The sequence below is a fragment of the Xiphophorus couchianus genome, chromosome 11 (genome assembly GCF_001444195.1).
Source record: "Xiphophorus couchianus chromosome 11, X_couchianus-1.0, whole genome shotgun sequence".
Lineage (NCBI taxonomy): Eukaryota > Metazoa > Chordata > Actinopteri > Cyprinodontiformes > Poeciliidae > Xiphophorus > Xiphophorus couchianus.
The window spans coordinates 24,836,560-24,858,444 of record NC_040238.1 but is presented as its reverse complement, the minus strand read 5'-3'; the positions used below and the strand labels follow the sequence as shown (position 1 = coordinate 24,858,444).

The window sequence follows — 21,885 nt, the reverse complement described above, 5'->3', positions numbered from 1 at the left end:
TGCCATGCATTTACAGCCATACAAGTATCTAAAAATGAGTAATAGTTTCTTTTACCTTTATCAAAATATCACAAAATATCGTGATTAAATTCTAAGTCCATATCGCCCATTCCTATCGAAATTTCTTCCGGTAAGTCAGAATATGTTCTATGTACTACTGGACGATTTAATTATCGTCAAATACTGCGATAGTTCTATAGACGATTAGATTTTTTTTTTCCAGTTCTGCCAAAAATAGACTGCATAGCACTGTCCGAATTTGAGACACTGTTTTGAAAATGACTAATAATTAATGCCGCAGCATTTTGAACCCTTTCCCTCTTAAAGATCCTCCGAGTTGTTTTCGCGTGAAGTCTTTACGGATCAGGAAGTTGACACGCCGACAGTCTGCTCTGACACTGCCGTGCTCCCACCCAGAACGCAGAGGTGTGCGGTCGCCGCTGCTGGAAGGAGTCCACCCTCTTCAGGTAGAATCATCCAGCGCGGGCTGGAGGGGGAGCGTGGAAACCCGCAGAGCCGCTGCATGCCATGGCGAGAAACGGCAGCGTGTGTTCGGCCACGCGGAGCCAACTGCAGGACTCCTCTGAGTCGGACTCGGAACCGGAGGGGGGTCCTGCTCGTCCGGCGGGAGTCGGACCCACGCCCGGCTCTTTCGCCCGCACCCAGGTGATCCACAGCGGACACTTCATGGTGTCGTCGCCGCACAGCGACTCGGCGGCGAGCCGCAGGAAGAGCGGCGGCTCGCAGCGGTACGACTTCGACACGGTGAACAGGACGTGGTGCCAGACCTACCGGTACCACTCGGGGAGCCTGAGCATCGACCCCACTCTCACCCGGCTGTTCGAGTGCATGTCTCTGGCTTACAGGTGAGTTCTGCAGCCTGGTCATGGGACCGGGTCAACAACGAACCTGAGCTCACAGATTATTGACCATAGAAAAGTGATTTTTGTGCAGTTTAGTGCTGAATCTGACATAACCTGAGCCACCCGCTTTATTAACACGCATTCTCAGTTTTAAATTCAGCTCTTCCAATGAAATAAAGAAAGCATTCTGCAGACTAAAAATTACTCCAAGCTTTATTACAAATGTATTAAAGCGCCTCAAGCAGCCTGCAGTGAAGAAAGTCTGCATAAAAGTATGTTTTCCAACAGATTTCCCCTTTAAAACTGATAACTGAGGCTTGTAGATGTGTCTCTTACACAACAGCCTGGAAAGTCTTCACTGTAAACTGGACTTTGAATCCAGTTGGCAGGAATGGAAAGATTACAGAGAAACTGAGGCAAAGGGGAAAAGGTCATGTAATGAAGGCCCACTGCCTTTAATTTCTTTTCTTTAATTTAAGGCTCACAACTGCTTGTTTAATGATGCAGCGACATATTACAGTCACTAATATAAGAAATTCAGCTGATCTTTTGCAGAAAATGCTAAACTCCAAATATAGATTTACTCGAAAAGTTTAAATATTACAGAAAATCAACTGTAATGTGTAATATGTTTAGTCTATCCACTCTCCTGCATACAAAGCAGAATAAATTAGTTTTCAGAAAATATCTCGCAGACATTTTAACCCACTAAAAGCATGTTGATAATGATTCGCTGGGCTTCCTAGCAACACCTGGCTCACCTCACATTAGCAGACCTCTTCTCAGCTCTCTGCAGGCAGAGGGATCTTAGAGAGGAAAAAAAGAAAGGCAAACATCCTGTCTGAGTACCGAGAAAGCAGTCAATCGGGTGCTATTAGTCAAATTCAGGACAGGTTTCCCGCAGGGGCGAGACAGTCAGGCAACAATTTGTTTTTCAGCATTCTTCTTCTTTAAGATGTAACTCATATTTCACTTTCTTTGTTTTATTGTTTTGTTTTTTTTGCTCCACCACAGCGGGAAAATAGTCTCTCCCAAATGGAAGTCGTTCAAGGGTCTGCGCTTGCTTTGGAGGGATAAGATCCGTCTGAACAACGCAATATGGAGAGCATGGTTCATTCAGTGTGAGTCTGCAAGTCCTCTCTTCTGCTCCCACCTGCTGCTCATTTCAAAGTGTCAGATTAGGAAAATAAAAGCGGAGTCACCATTTAACAGATAGCTGTGAAAAGCGATTTCCCGTTTTCAATTTTATTCATACCGCTTTTGCTTTTTCGTTTTACCGTGGAGGAATTTTGGCCCATTTAATTCAGTCACATTGGAAATTTGCCACATTTCCAACACAAGCAGTCTGTTTAAGATGGAGATACACTGATCCAATATTAATATCTATATCGGTCCCGATATTGTAAAAAAAAAAAAAAATCCAGATCAAGTATTGTGACAGTGTACCCGATTCTAATTCTATAGTTTGTGCTCTGAGCGACGTCATGCTTTATTTATTTTACATAATATTTAGAATACTTAATTGAACTTTCTGAACCATTTGAAAGGTTTGCTGCAGTTTATTTTTACATGTTTGACCAAGATAGTTAACCGATTGTATTTGTCAGCTTCACTTTCATCATTATTTATTTTACATTGGCTGTTATGCCACTATTTGTATTGACTGAACAAATTACATTTGTTTTTACATGTTTGACCAGCTGTTGGTGTATTTAAATGTGCTGCACTGGTGCAGGTTTATCAAATAAACTTTTTATTCTGTTCATTTATGTCTGTGTTTAAAAAAAAGAAGTATCGGATTGGTATCAGCCGATACTAAATCTCAGATGTTGGTATCGGTATCGGAAGTGAAAAAAGTGAATCAGTGTATCAATAGTTTAAGAACACATTGCAGCGTCTCATCTGAATTATGACAAGGCCTCTGTCTGTCATAAAATCCTCTTAAATTTCACCAAATTTTGACAAAAACAAACGGTGAAAAATCTTTAGTTATTGGCATGAAAACTGTTTCAATGCTCTATACTGGATTCCAGGAATATAACAAATACCACAGAAAAACAAACAAACACTTTTATCTACCTTTTAAAATGTTGCCTCTCCTTTTCATAATACTTGAAAAAAACATTTTCTTTTTCAGGAACACGTGCAACCTCGCAGAGTCTTAACAATGTTTCTGAATCATCCTTATTTTCACCGGTGGGGACAGGTCAGGACTGCAGACGGACCTGTACTCAGAACCCTCAATGTCCTTGGAATGTGTGTGGAATGTTGCCTTTGTGTTCTGAAAAATGCATCAGGTGTTGCATAAAAGGTGTTGCCTTTAAATTTCTGCTGGACATCACTTCATCAATGCTGCAAACATGTCACAGAGCAACAGGGACTGACATACCTCAGCTCTATCACTTAGCCTAATTTGTTAAAAATAACGGCTAGCTCTTTTTAGATCTTTCTCAGACCGGTGGAATTAGATTTGTTTTTAAAAAGTAAGATGGATATAAAGATTAAATTTATGGATTTTTTTTACATGGTGGCAATCTATAACCTTTAAGCAAATCTTGAAATTATTGACTGATTGTGAGTTTAGCGGGAGAGATTTTTGTTTCTTGGCTTTGCTGTGACCGCCAGGCGATGCCAGCTGAAAGTTGAGGTGTGGTTTATAGAGGATTCTGCCTTCAGGTCGTCCCGCTGCCTGCAGGTCGGACCGGAATCTCTTGCCTCTTGGAGTAATAATAGCTCCTCGGTCTGCACATGTAACGAAGGAATAAACGGCGCACTGGAAACATTCTGAGAACATGGTAGAGTTATCCATGCGCAGCTTTAGCTTGAGAAATATGGATGGAACCGTTGGCAGGGGATGTTGTTCATGAAAAATACAACGCTTCTTCCAGATGGCCAACAAAAACACAAAGAGAGATCAAACATATCTGACACTAAATTAACAAACATCATTCACATTTTACATGTTAATAGAAAGGTTTCAGATATTTATCTGCAGACGCATTCAATAAATTGGACTATTCTTGAAAATCCCACTGATCTTAGGAACTGAATCACTAAGGGAAACATTATATAGATTAATTATACACAGACGGATGTTTGAAAGCCTTTATTTCTGTTAATTACGATAATTTTCCACTTATAGTAACGAAACTGCAACAAAACAAAATCTTATTTGGTCTTATTTCTAGTGCTAATATCTTTGTCCACTTTAAAATAAGACAGAACTTATTTACAAGTAACTTTCCTGCAAGATATCAGAGCTTATTTTAAGTCAGTAACTCATTAATAGTAATTGAAAAAGTTCTGGTTCCACTGGCAGATTATTCCACTTATAACAAGAATTTTTTTCCCATATTATAAGTAACATAATCTGACAGTTGGACTAGTACTTTTTTAAATCACTAATAAGGAATTATTGACTTAAAACAAGCTCTTAAATCTTGCTGAAAAGTTATTTGTAAGTTAGTTTTGTCTTATTTCAAGTGTAATAATAAAGTTGGCAAAATTGTGTCTGTTTTGCAGTGACACATGACATTTAAAATTAGAATATTACATGATCCCAATAAAGGAATCCATTTTTAATAGAAAAATGTAGCTTTAATGAAAAGTCTGTATCTTTGACCCTCAGATGTGGAGAAGAGGAAGAACCCAGTGTGTGGGTTCGTCACGCCGCTGGAAGGCTCCGAGACAGAAGCTCACCGAAAGCCTGAGGTGAGCGATTCAAATGCGTCTTGAGTCGTGGTTAACTTTCCTTTTAGCTTTCCTTCTCTGTTAAACCTTGGCTTTCTCCGGTGTTGGAACGACAGGCAATCATTTTGGAGGGCAGCTACTGGAAGAGGAGGATTGAAGTGGTGATTAAGGAGTACCACAAGTGGAGGATTTATTACAAGAAAAGGGTGAGTGTGAGTCGGCTCCACGTGTTTCCATTTGTTTGGCTTAGAAATCTGTGAGTTGTAGAGATTTTTTTTTTTGTCCTAAATTATAGTCAGTTATCAGAATGTAATAGAGTAAGCACATCACCAATCACCAACAGACCAATCAGGTCCTTTTGCAGCAAAACATCCCCACACCATGACACTTCCATCTCCGTGCTCCTGAGTTAGAATAAGGTTGTTTTCCTGGAATGGTGTATTTTTTTTTTGTAGCATTTCTCAATTTTTATTTTCAGATTTCTTAATTCTGAATGAAAAAAATGAAAGCAAAATTTGAAACAGCTACCAGGCTATTTAAGTATTTTCCTCCATATTATTTGCTCTGCAGAAAAACTTATCTGCTTTCACTGCCATTAAAGAACTGAAAAGGTTAAAAATTTTGTTCTTTGTTGACTGTCAGACTCACTTATTGTAAATCAGACTGTACGGCTTCTCTGTTTCTGTTTTGCAGCTTCAGAAGAAGAAGGATGACATCCTGTCAATGCTGCAGGAGGTATGTGATCTGATCTGACAAGTCATTGTCTATTCTTGCTTCTGAGTATCTTTCTGTTTGTCTTGGAAGTGCATCAAGGTAGAGGGATATCGATTTTATTTTATTTTTTTTTGACCATTCGAGGCTGAAGCCGGCTGCCTGACCTGGTCCACTTTGTGTGGGCCGGTGACCTGCTTCGTTATTATTCACACCTGAATGCATTATAAGAACATGAGGATCGAGTCTCCCTCTGTTAACTAGATAGAAACTAAAAAAAAGGATCCGCAGGGGCAAAAGAACCAAAAAAAAAACACTTGAGCCGTGCGTCAGAGCCTGACATTTGTAGGTAATTGACACAGTGATTACCAGGAACTCTTAACACCTCTCGTCCGTTTTTAGGGAGGTTTTAATCTTCATTCAAGTGAAATTGCTTCAAAATGTAGTGTCTTTTTTTTTTTATGTGACCTACTTGCAGCAGGGCTTTTGTCAGACTTAAGCAGCAGAGGTGCTGTGAGTTTATTCGTGACGCCATAGGATGCAGAAACCCAAAGTGCAGATGTAATTCGGCGAGGCAGCGAAGAAGCAGGAGGGAACCTCATGGATGACAGCTCAGTCCTCTGAATGAAGCGGCGGCGGATAAACTGAGCTTCCCTCCGGCGCTGAGAGGCTTCGTTTACCTGAGTTAAAAATTAAGAACGCTCCGGTAATGAGTCTGTGTCCTAGCATCCATGCGATCACAGCACTTAAAAGGGAACATATCAGCAGCTGGTCAAAGATCGCTGCCATGTGTTATCTGGCCTTCCACAAGTTACATCCAGAGGCTGGAAAAACACACAAGCGAAACCAAACAGCTATTTTCGTTTCATCAAAATAGAGTTTTGCAGTCTTTCATCTTACTAGATCTCTGTTTTAATTTGGCTAAAATCTATTGAGCTAAGATTTTTCTTTATTTCCAGTTTTATGGAGTAGAAGTTGTGTTTCAGAATCCAAACAAATTCGATTCAAAATTGATTTTCGAGTCAAAACAATTGTTCATGATGCTTTCTGCTTTAATCTATCGGTGTGTGAAGAATCCTCATGATCTACTCCAGTCTGAGGAGGTAGAATGATAAATGGAGACAATAAAATGTCAAATTTTTTACATTTTAAATAGTAATCCATGCTTAGATGGGATTACACCCTCTCTGCATCCCCAGTTTTATTTTTGTTTTTTGTTACGGACAGAGTGTCACGCCTTTCTGCAGACAGCCAGCGATGCAATTTCCATAAAAAAATTTTTTTAGAAATTTGACGGTGTTTGTAGTAATTTAGCAAAGAATCAAAAAACATGTACATATGTTTTCACCACAACGGAGAGATGCAATGTATTCATGTCGCCTGTGGATACACAAAACGGATAATGGAAGTGGAATAGTTATAGTGAAATATCAACATTGCTGTCCCAGCAAAACACAGCCACAAACTTCTGACCAACTTAGAAGTTTTCAGAGGGCGGTGTGTTGTTCCATGTCTGGAAAAATGTACTGTAGTTGTAGAAGATTTAATATTCTTCTTTTTGGTTGTCTGTATTTCTAAATGCATTTCAAATTAAGGTTCTAAAAACCAAAAGAAATAATAATGTCAATGGAAAAAAAGCACTTTGTAAAGATACATGTATGCACATTACGTCAAACTGGAGTCTACATAATTTCAAGTGAAAGCCTTACTCCATCCGTTAAAATGTTTTTTTTTAACAACATAAAAAAAGCAACTTTTAAAATATATTATTTAATGTTGCTAAAAAAAAGCCCACGTTATGACTTGCGCTGTCATAAGGTACAGCACACGTTGGCTCAACTGTAGCTCCACTTATATTGCGGTTTCCCAAAGTGCTCAAGCTTCATTTTCCGAACCAGCTTTCACGATTTAAGACCCTGAAAGCTGTAGCTTGATATTATTCGACAGAAATAAAAAAATGTATTCATCCATTGTGTCCCACTTATCCGAGATCGGGTCGCGGGGGCCGCAGGTTCAGGAGACGACCTCTGACATCCGTCTCCCCCGGCGATATCTTCCAGCTCATTTTAGGGGATGTCGTCCCTCCATTGAGTTCTGGGTCTCCTCCCTGTGGGAAACCTCCAGAGGGAGGTGCTCAAGAACCACCTCTGTTTCCTCCTGTACACAGGGTTATTTTTGTAAAGTTTAAGATTTTCATGGCCTAATTGTCAAATATTTTTCCTTTTGATTATTTACTTAAGGAATAGACACATCTACATTTTAAAAAAAGGTAAAATAAGTTGTATCATAATGTGGAGGAGGGTAGGCCGTTCAGTCATACTGTTGCTCAAGATGACCACCAGCTCAGAAAAGGACGCAAGAAAAGATGAAATTCATATATTGATTTGAGGTTTTATAAAGGAAAATGAATAATCTTTCAAGGTAAACCTATTATCCAAAATAAAACTTAAGTGATTTGAGATCAAAAGTTTTAAAATAAAGCTTCTTGAATGGTCATGATGTCAACCCCAGTTTCCTTTTTCTTCTTCTTCTTTCTTTCTTTTTTTTTAAAGCAAATTCCACATGTTGTGGTTTCATGACTTGAAATTTGGCTCCAGTGCTTCCTCCTCACGGGCCGCATCTAAAATTAATCACTTGAAGTGACTTCAGATCAAACCAGAGGCTTCTTTTTGCAAAATTTTCAAAATGATGTTAATTGATAGATCAACATCATGTTGAAAATGTGATAAGTTCAACCTATGAATCAAGCTACACTGAATTAAATAGAGATGGAAGATGAATTCTTGCATAATGTTTTAATTTAAAATTAAAGTGTGTCTGTTGCGGAGATAATTGTGGCAAATTTAAATTAGACTTTTCTTTTTCTTCGTCTTTGTTCTTTCTTTTCATTTTTTTTGGACGTCGTCTTTATTGTGAGGTACCACTCAGGGAACCCAAAACATGTCAATACGTGCTATCAGAAGTAGGAAATTTTGAGGTTTCTATGTATGCATGCGTGTGTGTGTGCGTGTGTGTGTGTATTATCCCTATTTAACCAGGCGCAGTTTGACTGGCCGGGGCCTCGGGTCTTCCTGTTTGCATGCACGTGTGTGCAGCTTTCAGAATTAGGTCAGGGACAAAAGCCTGTCGCTGGTTTTGAAATGTTGAGACGTCAAAATGAAACCACATAATGATAACCTGTTGGGGGCCTTGTGTTTTTCGACAATGTGATTTTTTTTTTTCTTCATAATGGTCTTCAGAAACACACACGCACACAAACACATGCATGTGCATGCAAAACTCACCAATCTTCTCAGAGGGGATGTCTCAAACGTAATCAAAGGAGCTTCCGGCTCAATCTGGGCTTCCCTATAAGACCGGCTCTGGATCTGGGGTTGGTGGGTGAAGATGACAAAGACGGTCAGGGTGAAATAAAGCGCTGTGTGCAGAGGGAACGGATCGAGTCATCAGCTGCATTTTCTGTAAGTTTTATTTGCTTTCCGGAATACAGAGGCTCTAATATAAAGGGTTTCTAACCAACTGGTTGCTATAAAGGGGGGCAAGTGTAGTTTTATTACTAAAAGGATATTCAATTGTCAATATTTTTTGTAATGCATGTATTCAAATATGTTGAGTTTTAGCTTTTTGTTATTATGAGATGAAGTAATTTTGCAGCTAAGAATTATTTCTTATAGTTTAGGGGTGGGCATTTATCGTATCGTTTATAATTTATTGCATAAAATGTCTTATGATTTTAGGAACTTTGATTTATTATTGTCATGATAGATTTCAGTCATTGTTGGTATATTAAAAAGAACTGCATCAATAAATATGACTAAATGCGGTTACTGTGTTTGAGTTAGTGAAAGAAATCACACTTCTTAAATGAACTGAACTCATATCAGGCTTTTTCTATCTTTTTGACCACTTAAATCGCTTTACACTCGAGTCACATTCACCCATTCACACTCACAAATGCTCCCACATTTATACACCGATACGCAGATTGATAGGCAGTTTGGGGTTTAGTGCCTTGCTCAGAGGCACATCGACGTGTGGCAGGAGGAAGCTGGAATCGAACCTACAACCTTCCGATCACAAGACGACTACTCTACCCACAGAGTAGAAGCTTATTGTAAACAGGAATATTTTTCAAGGACAATATTTGTGTTTGTGGAATTAGAAGTGCCTCGCCATGCAGTCACAGTCATACAGTTACATAAAAAGAAGTATTAAATAGTTTTCTACCAAAGTTTTCAGCACTACCACAATAGCACCACAAAATATTGTGATAACATTCTACATCCATATTGCATACCCCTAGTTCAATTTTCATGGCAGCATGTGAGTCACATGCCATCATCGCATCACTCTGGCCTCCGCTCGTTTGTGTCGGTTCTTCTGATAATGTTTCTCCATCTTTCTGCTGCTGTGCTGAAGGGGCAGACCTGCCAGGCCAAGCTGGACAGATGGTCCAGTCATTCCTACCAGCAACCTGAAGTCGCCCCCGTAGAGGCCCACATGTTTGACCTGGATTGCCTTCTGTCCGACATCTCCGACACTCTGTTCACCATGACCCAGAAACCCTGTCCCTGGACCAGCGACAGACACAACAGTGAGTTAGTTGTCCACATCTGGAGAGTTTCGAAATGTTTTGCTGGGAATTTGTGTAAAACTGAAGGACTTTTTAACAAAGTGTTTAGGGATGAAGTTTTAGAGGTCCTCATGGTATTGTGTGATTGTGTGTCATGCACAATTAGGCCTGTCGCGATAACAAATTTTGCAGGATGATAAATCGGAAGTTATTGCGATAAACAATAATATTGGTTTGAGACAATTTTTAAGTAGTAATGGCAAAATCATAATGCAAGAACACATTCTTAAAGATTAATAAACTTTAAATTCTAATGAACATTTAACACTGGAACTGGAAGACATTTTAAATATCCAAAATAAATAAACAAAACTACAAATAAAATTAATTTTGAAGTATTTGTAAACAAAATTGTCCCTCAAAAAAAAGAAAGGGCTAGTTGAGACGACAGCACCAACTGAAGACTTTTATCATCCAGTTTTTGGTAAAAAGAGATAAACAATAAATCATGCCAATGGAAATTATTGAGTTAGTTTTAATTTATCGTGCTATTAATTGATTTATTGATTATTTTGACAGGCCTATGCATTATGTTTCAAGTATAAAACAGAAATGTTCATGTAACATGATCTAACTGGCTTCTGTTGAATTCCATGAAATTGTTAATTTGCAACTATATGTGCATCGTGTGCAGTCTAACAATCCTTTTTTATCCATTCCACCTTTTCAGAATGTAAAACTGAGCATAACAAGCTAATATTAGATTAATATGTCCGACTGTCTCTTTGGATAGAGCCATACAGTTGACTGCTTTACAGAGATGTGCTGTTAGCTGGCACTAGGTTATTTTAAATACCTTAATAAAAGCGACGGGTGGGGCTGCAGGTTAGTGGAGTTATTACCTCTCTAATGCTTCACAAAAAAGTCAAGATCACAGAAAGGGTCAGGCAAAGTTTGTGGAGACACGCACCATCTCCAGCACCATCTGACTGACAGCGGTAATCTTCTCTTTTATTTTTCATGACAAAGCAGCATCAAAACAGACAAAATATGTGGGTTATTTTTTTGTTTTAATGATTCTTCTTGGCAATACATCGGATATCGTTGAAACAGAGAAGATTCTTCTGTTGGGGTAGGAGCATCTGAGTCAGGAACTTAAAGGAGCAGTATTATGTAAAAGCAACTTTTCTGAGCTTTTCGTCATGTTATCTTTGCACATAAATGGAGTGTAGCTTTGATTCTGTCATGCGTGTTTGAGAAATCCTTTAATCTCCCGTGGCAACCATTCGCATTTGTAAAATGCTTGGGGGGAACCAAGTGCTGCCTTCCTGGAGCTGCAGGTTCCCAGCCGAACTTCTGCATAGTAGATCACCCTTCCCCTTCACCTCCCCCACTCAGCTCCTTCAAACTAGCAGCAGCAGCACTTAGCAAACACAAATCTCTGGAGCTCATTATAGGAGCTACTTCTCAGTCCACTGCTCTGACGAATGTTTGTTAACGCTTGATAAGAGGAATGTTGATGTGATGATGTGCTGAAGGCGGAGTGTCAGAAAGAGCAGGAGTTTCTTTAAGAGACAGAGCCCCAAATTTAGGGTGTTAAATTCTGAAGTCAAGTTTCTTTTAAGCCATGTTTGAAGAAGGCCATTTCAAATGTTTTTCAAGAACAATATTTGTGTTTGAGGTGCTATGAATGCTGTGTCATGCAGTCACAGTCATACAGTTTCCTACAAATAAATATATATACATTTTTTTCATCATGATAATTATAGTTATCACAATAGTGCCACAAAATATCCTCATAGAAGTCTAAGTCTATCAGGATACTGCTCCTCTACAAGGACTAGATAAGTTGATAAAGAAGGCAGGTTCTGTTCTCTGTTTAGAATTTATTTTACAAAACCATCAAAGTTAACATTTTAATGTGTTTTAATCCAGTCTGGGATTGGTTAAAGGGAGAAAATGTGCTGTAGTAACGATCAATATGTTGTTATTTATTTACTAATAGATTAAATTAACTTACAGAGTGATTTAATCATTTCTGTTTAAAGTTGTTTGTCACGGTGATGAGTTTAACAATTGATACCATCGTGTGAAAATAAGGAATGTGCCTTTTAATGAATTATTTAATTTTGAATGCTTTCTCCCATTAGCTTACACAAGCAATGCTGACATGATCCAGCCAGGCCTGACGCCGCTGCAGCCCAGTATGGATGATTTCATGGACATCCCAGGTACTCCCTTCTTATTCATCTGTTTATGTGACGATTCATTTCTTTGTCAGGAGGAGCAGCAAACCTCCGTGCAACTGCAACATGCGATGTCTTAGTGTTTAATTATTACCTATTGTTTTTCTTGAAGCTGGTTAGGTAAGGATCTTATCAGTTTGACAAATTTAGACCGTAGGCGTCCAAAGTGCAGGTCCACAGGCCATTTTCAGCACCTGGGGGGATTTTGTGTGGCCTCCCACTGCTGTTCAAGAATAGTACCAATCTGGACGGTGGCCACAGAGCTTTATTTAAAATTATTATTATTATTTTTACATTTTTAAAGACATTTCCCTGACGAAATAAAACCATTTTTAAAATTGAAAATGTTTCAGCATAAAGTGTTGTTCCTTATTTTAACACACCTTCTGCTACCATCATAGTTTTGTAGTAAGCTAGACCACAAGCATCCAGTGAATTTTACTGAAGACCACACTTGATCAGCTATTTATTAAACCTGCGTGAATACTTTCAAAGACAGAGTGACCCATATCCGGTTACTATTTCTGACAATAGCCTGAAAATAGAAAGCAATCAATACAGCAAACAAATGAAGCCGCTTTGCATGCTGCGGTTCCAGAATGACTGACACATCTTTCGTATGAAAGCGTGAAAAAAAAAAATTATTGTGTTTTTTAATGAACAAAAAAAGTTAATTTTATGTCCGTTAATTATTAAAACAATTTGGACACAACTGTAAAGTAAGAATGGCAGATCTCAAATTCTTTTAGATGTTTATAAATCACTTACTAGACTCAAAGGATGCTACAATGTGCTTTCCCAAAGGTCTCAAATATACCATGAGATGTCTGGATGAAGTAGAGTTGAAAAACAAGTATTTTGTTTCTGGTATGTCTAAAATCTCCTAAATTCTTGTGGGAGGATAGAGCGACACTTCAACTTTTGGGCGCATATCCAAAAAGCACAGCACATTATCAAAGAAACAAGACTGAAAAATGGTGGCGGCGCCATTATGGTCCTCAGTTACTTCTCTTCAGATTAGCTAGACATGTTGTCAAGATGGACGAAACCAGGAAATATTAAATAAACCAATGCGTATTAAATACCTGTTGGTTTTGACCCAACACTCTCTACTGCTGAAAATGTAGAGATTTTTTTTTAACCAGAAAAGATTAATTAATCTTTTAATCAGAAAAAATTTAATTAATTTTTAAAAATTAATTTAATTTTAATAATAATAATAATAATAATAAAAATCAAGATTCTTCATTAAAAATCAAGAAGAATGTTTAATGTCCTCAGAGTTGTGGTCAAATTTTGACAAAATATATTTTTGTCAAAATATTTTGAAGGCAAATATTCTGCTAACCTCCTACCAAAGAAGACTGAATGGTAAATTTAATCAAAAACACTTTGACAAAGTATTGTTTCAGGTTTCTCATTCTTATGAAGCCAGGTCGTTACAGGTTTTTTCTGTTTTTCGTTTCAAAAGATTTGCTTATGTCTTTCTTTCTTATGAATCATACAGAATACATTATCAGGGTCTCATTTTGTTCATCACAAAAAATAAACATGAACATTGAGTGTAGATATTTCATATTCACAGCTTTTTGTGCATGCTTCAGCAACCAATGACTGGAGAAAGTATCAGACCATTACTTTTCAGTAATGCTGTCATACTCAGTGTGTCCTCCAGAGGGCACCTTTCCACTTTCTGAGCGTTCTGGCAAATTGGAAATAAATGGGGTTTTTTAAACACAATTTTTATTGTTTCAGGACAAAAGGGAAACATTACATTATAAAACGTCACATTCCTACCTCAATGTTTCCCAGATAAAAGTAATTTGTAATATGGAAAGTATGTCTGTCTAATAAACACTGTTAATGTGGTCCCAGATATCTTTCTGAACTACCGAGGTCAGCCCACTGACCAGAGTGGGTATGCCGACTGTAGCTACTTTGACGGTCCACCCAGCACGGCTTATGCTCCTGTTCCATCTCCTGTTGTGACAGCCCCTCAGCTTCTTATCGACACCCAGCTGGCTCAGGTGGTTCCGCTGGTTACAGCACTTTCTGGAGAGTTTTATTAAAAACAAACGTTAACGTCGAATCTTTTTTTTTTTTCCCCTGTAGCCTAATCTGTCTTCTGACAGTCTACCCCAGTCCTCTACATCCAGCCCTCGCTCAGAGCAGACCAGGGCGAGCCAGGACTGTGGCGAGTACCATACTCCCAGCATGGTCTCCGGAGCCATGTCATACGGACATCAGTTGTACCATGATGCATCTGCGTCTACAGCATACACCAGTAACGCAGAGCAACCTGTCTCTGCAAGCGTTCCTTTCCTTCACCCACTGCCGTGTCACAAGTTCGGGTTGTACACAACGGCGAGCGTGACCTCTACCGTTATCACTCACACAGCCTCCACCATGGGAGCTCAGGGCTCCGTGTACCAGGCTCATACCTACGCTCCGGCAGTGGACCCGTACTCCCAGACCCACTGCCACTCTCTCAGTTACCCGGCTGCCGCGTCGGACCCGGTCCACGCAGCGCTGGCTCCTGTCACAGCGACCCACTGCCTGTCTGTCCCGGAGCAGTTGGTTGTTTCAGGGGTCAGGGGGAAACACAAGCAAAAGACAGGAGGACTGCGGACAGCTGGGTCCCCCGATTTGCCCTCCAACCCCCAATCCACTGCCCCCATCCCCACCAGCTGCCTGGCTAAGCTGCTTTCCTCCAGCACACATGACAGTGAGCTAATTCAAACAACTGCTTTATGTCTGATAATCGTGAAGCGCACAATGCATAATTTTCTCTGTTCTTATAGGAAAACCAACGCTTGGGTTTAATAGTACCTCTCTGATGACAACAAAAGGTCAGAGGTCAAAATCTAAGAGCTTTGTGGTAAGCCTTTAATAAGTGTATCTGTATTTCTTATTTAGCACAGAGATAAATAGATGTAACAGGAATTGTTTAAAACACATATTTCAAATACAGGCACCCATGCTGATTATAACTTATAGCTGGCTGGAACAGTGTTTTGTCACCAAAGGTTCATCAGCTCATTTTATGTGCTTATGTTTTCTGTATTTGTTAGCACTTCCTGTCATTACTGTTTGCTGTCTGAAGTATTAAAGTGTCTCAAAAGGCACTTTAATACTCTAGTCAGCAGATTTGTTCTGTAGTACTTTGGCCCTTAATGTGGCATCAATAGAAATGTGATGTGTAAAAAAAAAACTTTCTAGTTTAGACATAATCAAATGGATTTGCTCTGGTGTTCTCTTCCTCATCAGAAAACATGTGTTGTTCAGCAGACAAGCCGGGCCGCTCAAGTTGGCGGCGTTTCCTCGACACTGCAGCCTGAAGCTGGTTGGCCTACAGTGATGACGCCTCCGCTAGGACACAGCGGGCCGCGCGTCAGCACCTCGAGAGGCTCAGCGGTGTCCGCTCTTCTTACCCACGGGTCCACCAACAGCACCGCAGCCCTGCTCATTCCCAAGACTGAGAAGCTGTCACCTGTTCCTCTCTATGCCACAGACAGGAGCAGCCTGACAGGTACGCCCTTACATATCTCACTTTTCCAAGGACATTGAAGCTGAATTTTCAAATAAATGATTTAAATGTTAACATTTAACTCAAGAAAATGTGGAGAGAAAAAAAGCTAGCAATATATCAACAAATCACATTAGTTTGATTCTAATAAGGCTGCATATGATTATTTTAGTCATGATTAACAGAATAATCAGATTAAAAATGGGCACATTTTGCAGATCATTGAACCACTTATTGTGTACGATTTTAAAAATACATAAAAGATGCAAATAATTTTTAATTAAGAAAATAAACATTTTCTTGCAGAGAAAAAAAACATTCTTCTAACGTCAACATGTGAAAATCTCAGGGTTTCTGCTCGACTTAGCATCAATACAGTGTAAAGCTAATCTGTTGATTATTTTTTAATTTACTCAACAAAAAGTGCCTAATAGAAGTTTTTTTTTAAAAGAAATTGAACCAGGTGAAGCTAAAACTATGCCATTTTAGGAATTCTGGGTAAAAACACATATCTACAGATAAAGAATGTTTTTCATCTCAAATGCAAATTCTATATATTTCTAATTACCGCCCTGAGGACTTTGTTCTTTTAGAAAATAGCATATCTCAGAGTCTGCAGGGATTTTTCCCTTACTATTGAAGTTGACAATTACTTCAATAATTGATTAAGCACAATTAATCTGATTAATTTTTTCAATAATTAAGAGTTGAATTCAGAATATTATTTATGTGTTGAAGCACAATTTAAAGATCAATGTTATTATTTTTTTTAGTTCGGTTCAGTGCTCATCCAGGTCAAATCTCTCCACCAAACCCTCTAGACAAAGCCTCCAATCCCGGCTCCCCACAGTCCGGCTTCTCAGGACAAGGAAAGCCGGAGTCTAATAAGGTGGGACAGTTTGTAATGTTTACATGTTAAATTAGGTGTTTCTTTCTATCTGTGAACATTTCCTAATTAAGAACTTGATATTTGTCGGAGTACGCTAATCTTTTTTCTTTGCCGCACATGTAGGAAGGTTTTGGGAAAATGAGATTTGAAATTTGATCTACATTTCTGTGCTGTCTGCAGCAAGCAGAGACCAGGAGGATAACTCACATCTCTGCCGAGCAAAAGAGACGTTTCAACATCAAACTGGGATTCGACACTTTACATAACCTGGTGACGACGCTCAGCTCCCAGCCGAGCATAAAGGTACGCTGAATAAATGATGCAACTGCATTTACCAATGAAGCCGTCGAACAGTGAAGAGCACCGGAGCGACCTGATGAAGTACATCTCCCAGTGTAATAGAAGCGCTAATGACATCGTGAATAATTACGCTCCGTTGTGTTGCGGGTTGTAATCTGTCTGCGTGCTGGCACAGATCAGCAAAGCCACGACGCTGCAGAAGACTGCCGAGTACATCAGTAAGATGCAGCAGGAGAGAGCTCAGCTGCACGAGGAGGTTCAGAGACTCCGAGAGGAGATCCAGCACCTGAACTCTGCCATCAAGTGAGACATTTACTCACCATCAGCCTCTGATTGTGTGTTTCCTCATTTCCTAATCAGCCAGCATTAGACATGCTTATTCAAGACTGTGTCTTATCCCCTCAATGTTCCTCATTCTTCTTACCCTACTATCATGAAGATGGGTTACTCTGCTCTGTTGACTCACGGGGTGTGCATGTGTGTGTTTTGCACAGTGCTTGCCAGCAGCAGCTCCCAGCCACAGGTGTCCCCATCACACGGCAGCGCTTTGACTACATGAGGCAAAAGTTCAGAGAGTACGTCCAGGCTCAGACTCTGCAGAACTGGAAGTTCTGGATTGTATCCTTATGGATGAATTGAGTTTTTTAAACTCGGGAACTAAATGCGAAGCGACGCGGCGCCTCACGAAAGTGAATTTATATTTTGAAGTAATTTGTATTTTGTCACCACACACCTGAGAGTGTTTTATTGAGATTTTATGCCATAGATCAGTGGTGTTGGCCACGTCAAGATCAGAAATGTCCTCAAAGTGTCGGTTGTGTCAGAATGTATAAAATTAGCGCTTTTTCTTCATTCGACAAGTACTTCTAAAAATTGATTAATATTTAAATAATTTGGCACTAAATAAATAAAAACTGGCTAGATTTGACTGATAAAATAACATACACTGCTCAAAAAAATAAAGGGAACACTTAAACAGGTGTTTAACACTTAAAATGTTCCCTTTATTTTTTTGAGCAGTATATATGCACATACTGTAACTGTTATCAAAGTTAGTTTTATGTGGCCTGTATGAGTCAAACATTTTACAATTGCTTGGTTTTAAAGTTAAATAAAGGCACTTTTATATTTATTTTGAGCTTTTGAAATAAAGAAAGTTATCAATCTTGGCAAGCCACTGAGAGCAGAGTGACAGTACCAACATCAGGCTGCAGACACTTTAAGAATATCAAATGATGATGTGGTTCCAAGCCTTTTTCTCCAAATACGTATAAACAGACTTTATGCCAGTTAGAAATGAAACTGCTTCCAATGTAGAAAAGAAAATTGTCTGTGAAATATCAGTTGAGCTTCCATACCTTTCATTTGTTCTGATTCAAATTTAACATTGCAATTTGAGGTCAGAAGAAGTTCATTCTTTAGTCAGGGAGTCAACAAACAGACATTAAACACCGTTGTGCGTTGTTTGAAAATTATTGCTTTTTATTTAATTCACCATTTTTCCTGTAAAAATCAGTGCCACTCTTTGAAAAAAAATATACTGAAACCAAGTGTGAAATATTAATGAACTCAGGATCCTCTCAACTCAATACATTTAATAAAACATACCACAAAGATAACATCAAAGACGGAAGCTAAAAAATTCTGAATTTCAAACTTTGCTGCCAGAGGCACCTGTGCAGTAAGATGATTTATGAAACATCTATAGCTTGAGAAACAAAAACGAGCAAATTCACATGTGAGTTTGCCTCTGCGGGAGTTGGGAGAATGGTCAAGGTCACTTTTTGATTTATTTTTTTTCCCCCTCTGGCATTTAACATTAAGATCTGTGAAACTAAACCAGCCAAGAAATGTGGTGGTCTTTCAACCGACATGATGCTGGTTGTTGATTGGCTTTGAATCTGACAAGCCGATGAAGTTTAAACGTTGTCTGCTTCTTCTGAGAAATTCAGAAATAAAATGTTAAAATAAATAAGTCCCTGGAACAAATTCCAATCATTCTGCAGCGCTATGCTAAATCACATCCTGCATATTTTAGCTTGGCATGGGTCTGCTGTAAAACAGCCCTGTTCCCTTTGTGGCTTTGTTGCATGATACGCTGACTAGCATAAAAAAAATTGCCTCATTATAGAAAATTAATAATATGACAAAGCATATAGCACCGTTATCAGGTTTACTACTTCTGTATTTCTAAAGTGCAAAACAACAAATTCTTCTTGATTTGAACATTTATTTACAAATTATAAACAATAACAGTGTGATCTTGTTTACTGGTAAAACTATTAGAGTTAATATAATGTACCTTTGTACATCTTATTCCATACACTGTGATTTAAGATGTTAATAACTGCTTTTAATCTGCTTTATTCTACAAATTATTGACTTGTTGGTTAAATTAGTGTGAATTGGTTGGAATGATTGTCTTCAGGCGCAACATGCCAGATGTGTAGGTCATTAGACACTGAGAAATGTTTGACATATGGTCAGGTTTGTAAATACGGTGGGATTTATTGACAATATTGAATCCCGGTACTGAAACGTATCCTTTCTTAGCTCAGTGTCAGTTCAGTATCATCATTGAGCCTCTGTTCGAGTCCTACAATGGGATGGTTTCCACTGCCAGCGTGGAAGACCTGTGTCGATCTACTCTCTCCTGGTTGGACCAGCACTGTGCCTTGCCTGCTCTTAGACCCAGTGAGTCCAGCACAAATCCCATCAGAGGCTTCTACAGTTACACTCCGTTTGTTAGTATCTCCCTCTATGTGGTCAGCCAAGCTGTAAGTCGGCGTTTTAAATCTTGTTTCTCCTGTTCTTGCTTGTTCTCCCAGTGGTTCTGAGTTCACTCCGTCTCTTGAGTACAACCACAGCCATCCTGACTGACCCAAGCCTCCTACCGGAGCAGGCTGCACTCGCAGTGACCCAGGGGGATCCTGCTCCTGCTATGGACCACTCCTTACAGCCCATAATGCGGCAGTAGTGAGCACAGCTTACGGACCAATGAAGAATACCCTCAAAAGAACATCCAGTTTAGTGAAGGGATAGAAATATGGAAAGCCGCTTCAAAAGTCATTTGCGTGATTTCTGGTGGCACCTGATATCTAAAAAGTGCAGTTAAGACCCACCTTTATCATGTTTATTTTACACTACTACAAAATTTATGTATACAAGCGTTAATTAGTGCCACCTGGAGTTCAAAAAGTATATCACCCCTTTTTAAACTGTTTAACAAAACCCATATCTAGCTATCTGTCTAGCTAACTAGCTAGATAGCTCACTATCTAGATAGCTATCTGTCTAGCTAACTAGCTAGATATCTTACCGTCTAGATAGCTAGGACTCAAGACTTTTGTGCAAAGGGTCAGAGACCACAATTCAATAGAAGTCCTTGAAAGGGTATACTACAGTATTTGTAATAACTTAAAATAACAAATTATACATACTTTAAACAGGTGGAATTACTTAATTATTTTTGTAAAATACGTGAATAATTATATGTGAAAATCATTAAAAAAATGTGTTCTTTAGACATTAGAAGTTAACAATTGTTTTTCTTCAAATTATTTCATAATCTTGTTTTGTAGTGCGTTTGATGACACATAGTGAGAAAAAAATATTTTATAAATGGTTGACATGAAGCAAATACCTGGACACATTATAAATTTGAGTTTTAATCAGTAATATGCAGATTTAATCCTTTTTGTATTTTATAAATTATTGACATATTTGTTCATACACACACATTTTTTAGGCATTTAATGTATTTACTGCAGTATTATATTGTCTACATACATAACTATTTAGACAAATGATTTAGCCCCTTTGTGCCCGTAATAAGCTCTCATTTTTTCTTTATATTTTCCTTCTGATTATATATATTTGTGTATTGTTGCTTAATAAACTCCAGGTGGCGCCTTTGACAGCGTTTATTGAACAGCAGGTAACACGATTAATGACAAAACCAGCTTTCCATAGCGGACAAAACTCAACTGAAAGCCTGAATTTGGATTTGATGCTTGTAGTGAATAAAAGTAAATCATATTTTCAATTAAACTTCCAACTCACTCAGAACTAATACTAAATGTGATGTACGCTTAAAGTTTTACCGTATACATATATTACATATTGCATAAGTATACTATACATTAATTTCTGTGACACATGTAGAGCTGTCAATCACTGTAGCAATGGTGACTTAATTTTACATGTATATTGTGTGTCTTATAGTTGTGTTTTAAACCAGTGGCCTTCTACAGTTATTCTCAGGCTGACTTACATATATAAAACATCATTTTTCCCCTTTGCTCATAAATAAAGTCAGTGCCTTGTATCCTGCTTATATGATTTTGTGTTCTTCTAGTTACAGCTCCTTATAAAAGCATTCGTACGTCTTGAACTTTTTATATTTTGTCACATTGCAACCTTAAACATCAGTGTTTAGATTGGGGTTTCTCTATAAAGCGATATCTCAACCTTTTAACATCTCAGTTGTCAGCTTTGTTCAACTCACTGGCTATACATGGAAAGACAGTACCTACAGCACACATTGAGTTTTACATTTATATCATGATTAAATGAAAAAGGGTTCAAGCTGTATAGAGCAGTGGTGCCCAAAGTCAGACCTCGAGGGCCAGCATCCTGCGTGTTTTAATTCTCTTCCTGGTGTTTTAATCCTCACCTGGATCCAATTATGGCTCATTAGAAGGCCTATGAAGAACATTGACATGGTGAAAAGGTTGTTACTACCACCAGAGAGAGAACTAAAACATGCAGGATGTAGCATTGTGTACATTAACCCTTGAGGACAGACTTTTGGCACCACTGGTATAGAGGCAGTGTTGGCTGGTTTTAGTCTCCAAGAAATAAATAACAGATGTTGACTGATTGTCATCATAATTTAGGTCCCAATGGAAATGGTGATTTTGTTTTTTGTAGTTTTGATTAAGGATTTACTTATTAAGCATAACCAAAACAAAAAAAAAAAATCTAAAAATCAAATTCCTGTATGGCAGCCCGTTTCCGCCACTCTGTTAAAAATATATATATATCTCCTTATTATGAGATAGTATCTCAATATATATATATATATA

The 21,885-nt window shown here is 38.5% G+C and overlaps 1 protein-coding gene across 6 annotated transcripts; it reads left to right on the top strand.

Moving 5' to 3' along the window:
* Positions 1-377: 377 nt before the first annotated feature.
* mlxipl (MLX interacting protein like) lies at positions 378-21,272 on the top strand. 6 transcript variants are annotated; one of them, XR_003597363.1, is made up of 17 exons: positions 378-866; positions 1,878-1,984; positions 4,492-4,574; positions 4,670-4,759; positions 5,247-5,288; positions 9,684-9,858; positions 11,988-12,068; positions 13,959-14,110; positions 14,196-14,808; positions 14,885-14,961; positions 15,351-15,612; positions 16,383-16,498; positions 16,679-16,801; positions 16,974-17,101; positions 17,293-17,416; positions 19,368-19,492; positions 19,627-19,766. XR_003597363.1 is itself a non-coding variant. In XM_028032315.1 (17 exons), exons 1-17 carry the CDS (start codon positions 529-531, stop codon positions 19,633-19,635), a joined length of 2,700 nt encoding a protein of 899 aa, XP_027888116.1. In that variant the 5' UTR covers positions 379-528; the 3' UTR covers positions 19,636-19,763. The 6 variants fall into 6 exon arrangements, 5 of the variants coding, with proteins under 5 accessions (XP_027888116.1, XP_027888115.1, XP_027888111.1 ...); XM_028032315.1 differs by having other exon boundaries at positions 379-866; positions 19,363-19,542; positions 19,627-19,763; XM_028032314.1 differs by having other exon boundaries at positions 380-866; positions 16,431-16,498; positions 19,363-19,492; positions 19,627-21,272.
* The last annotated feature ends 613 nt before the right edge of the window (positions 21,273-21,885 follow it).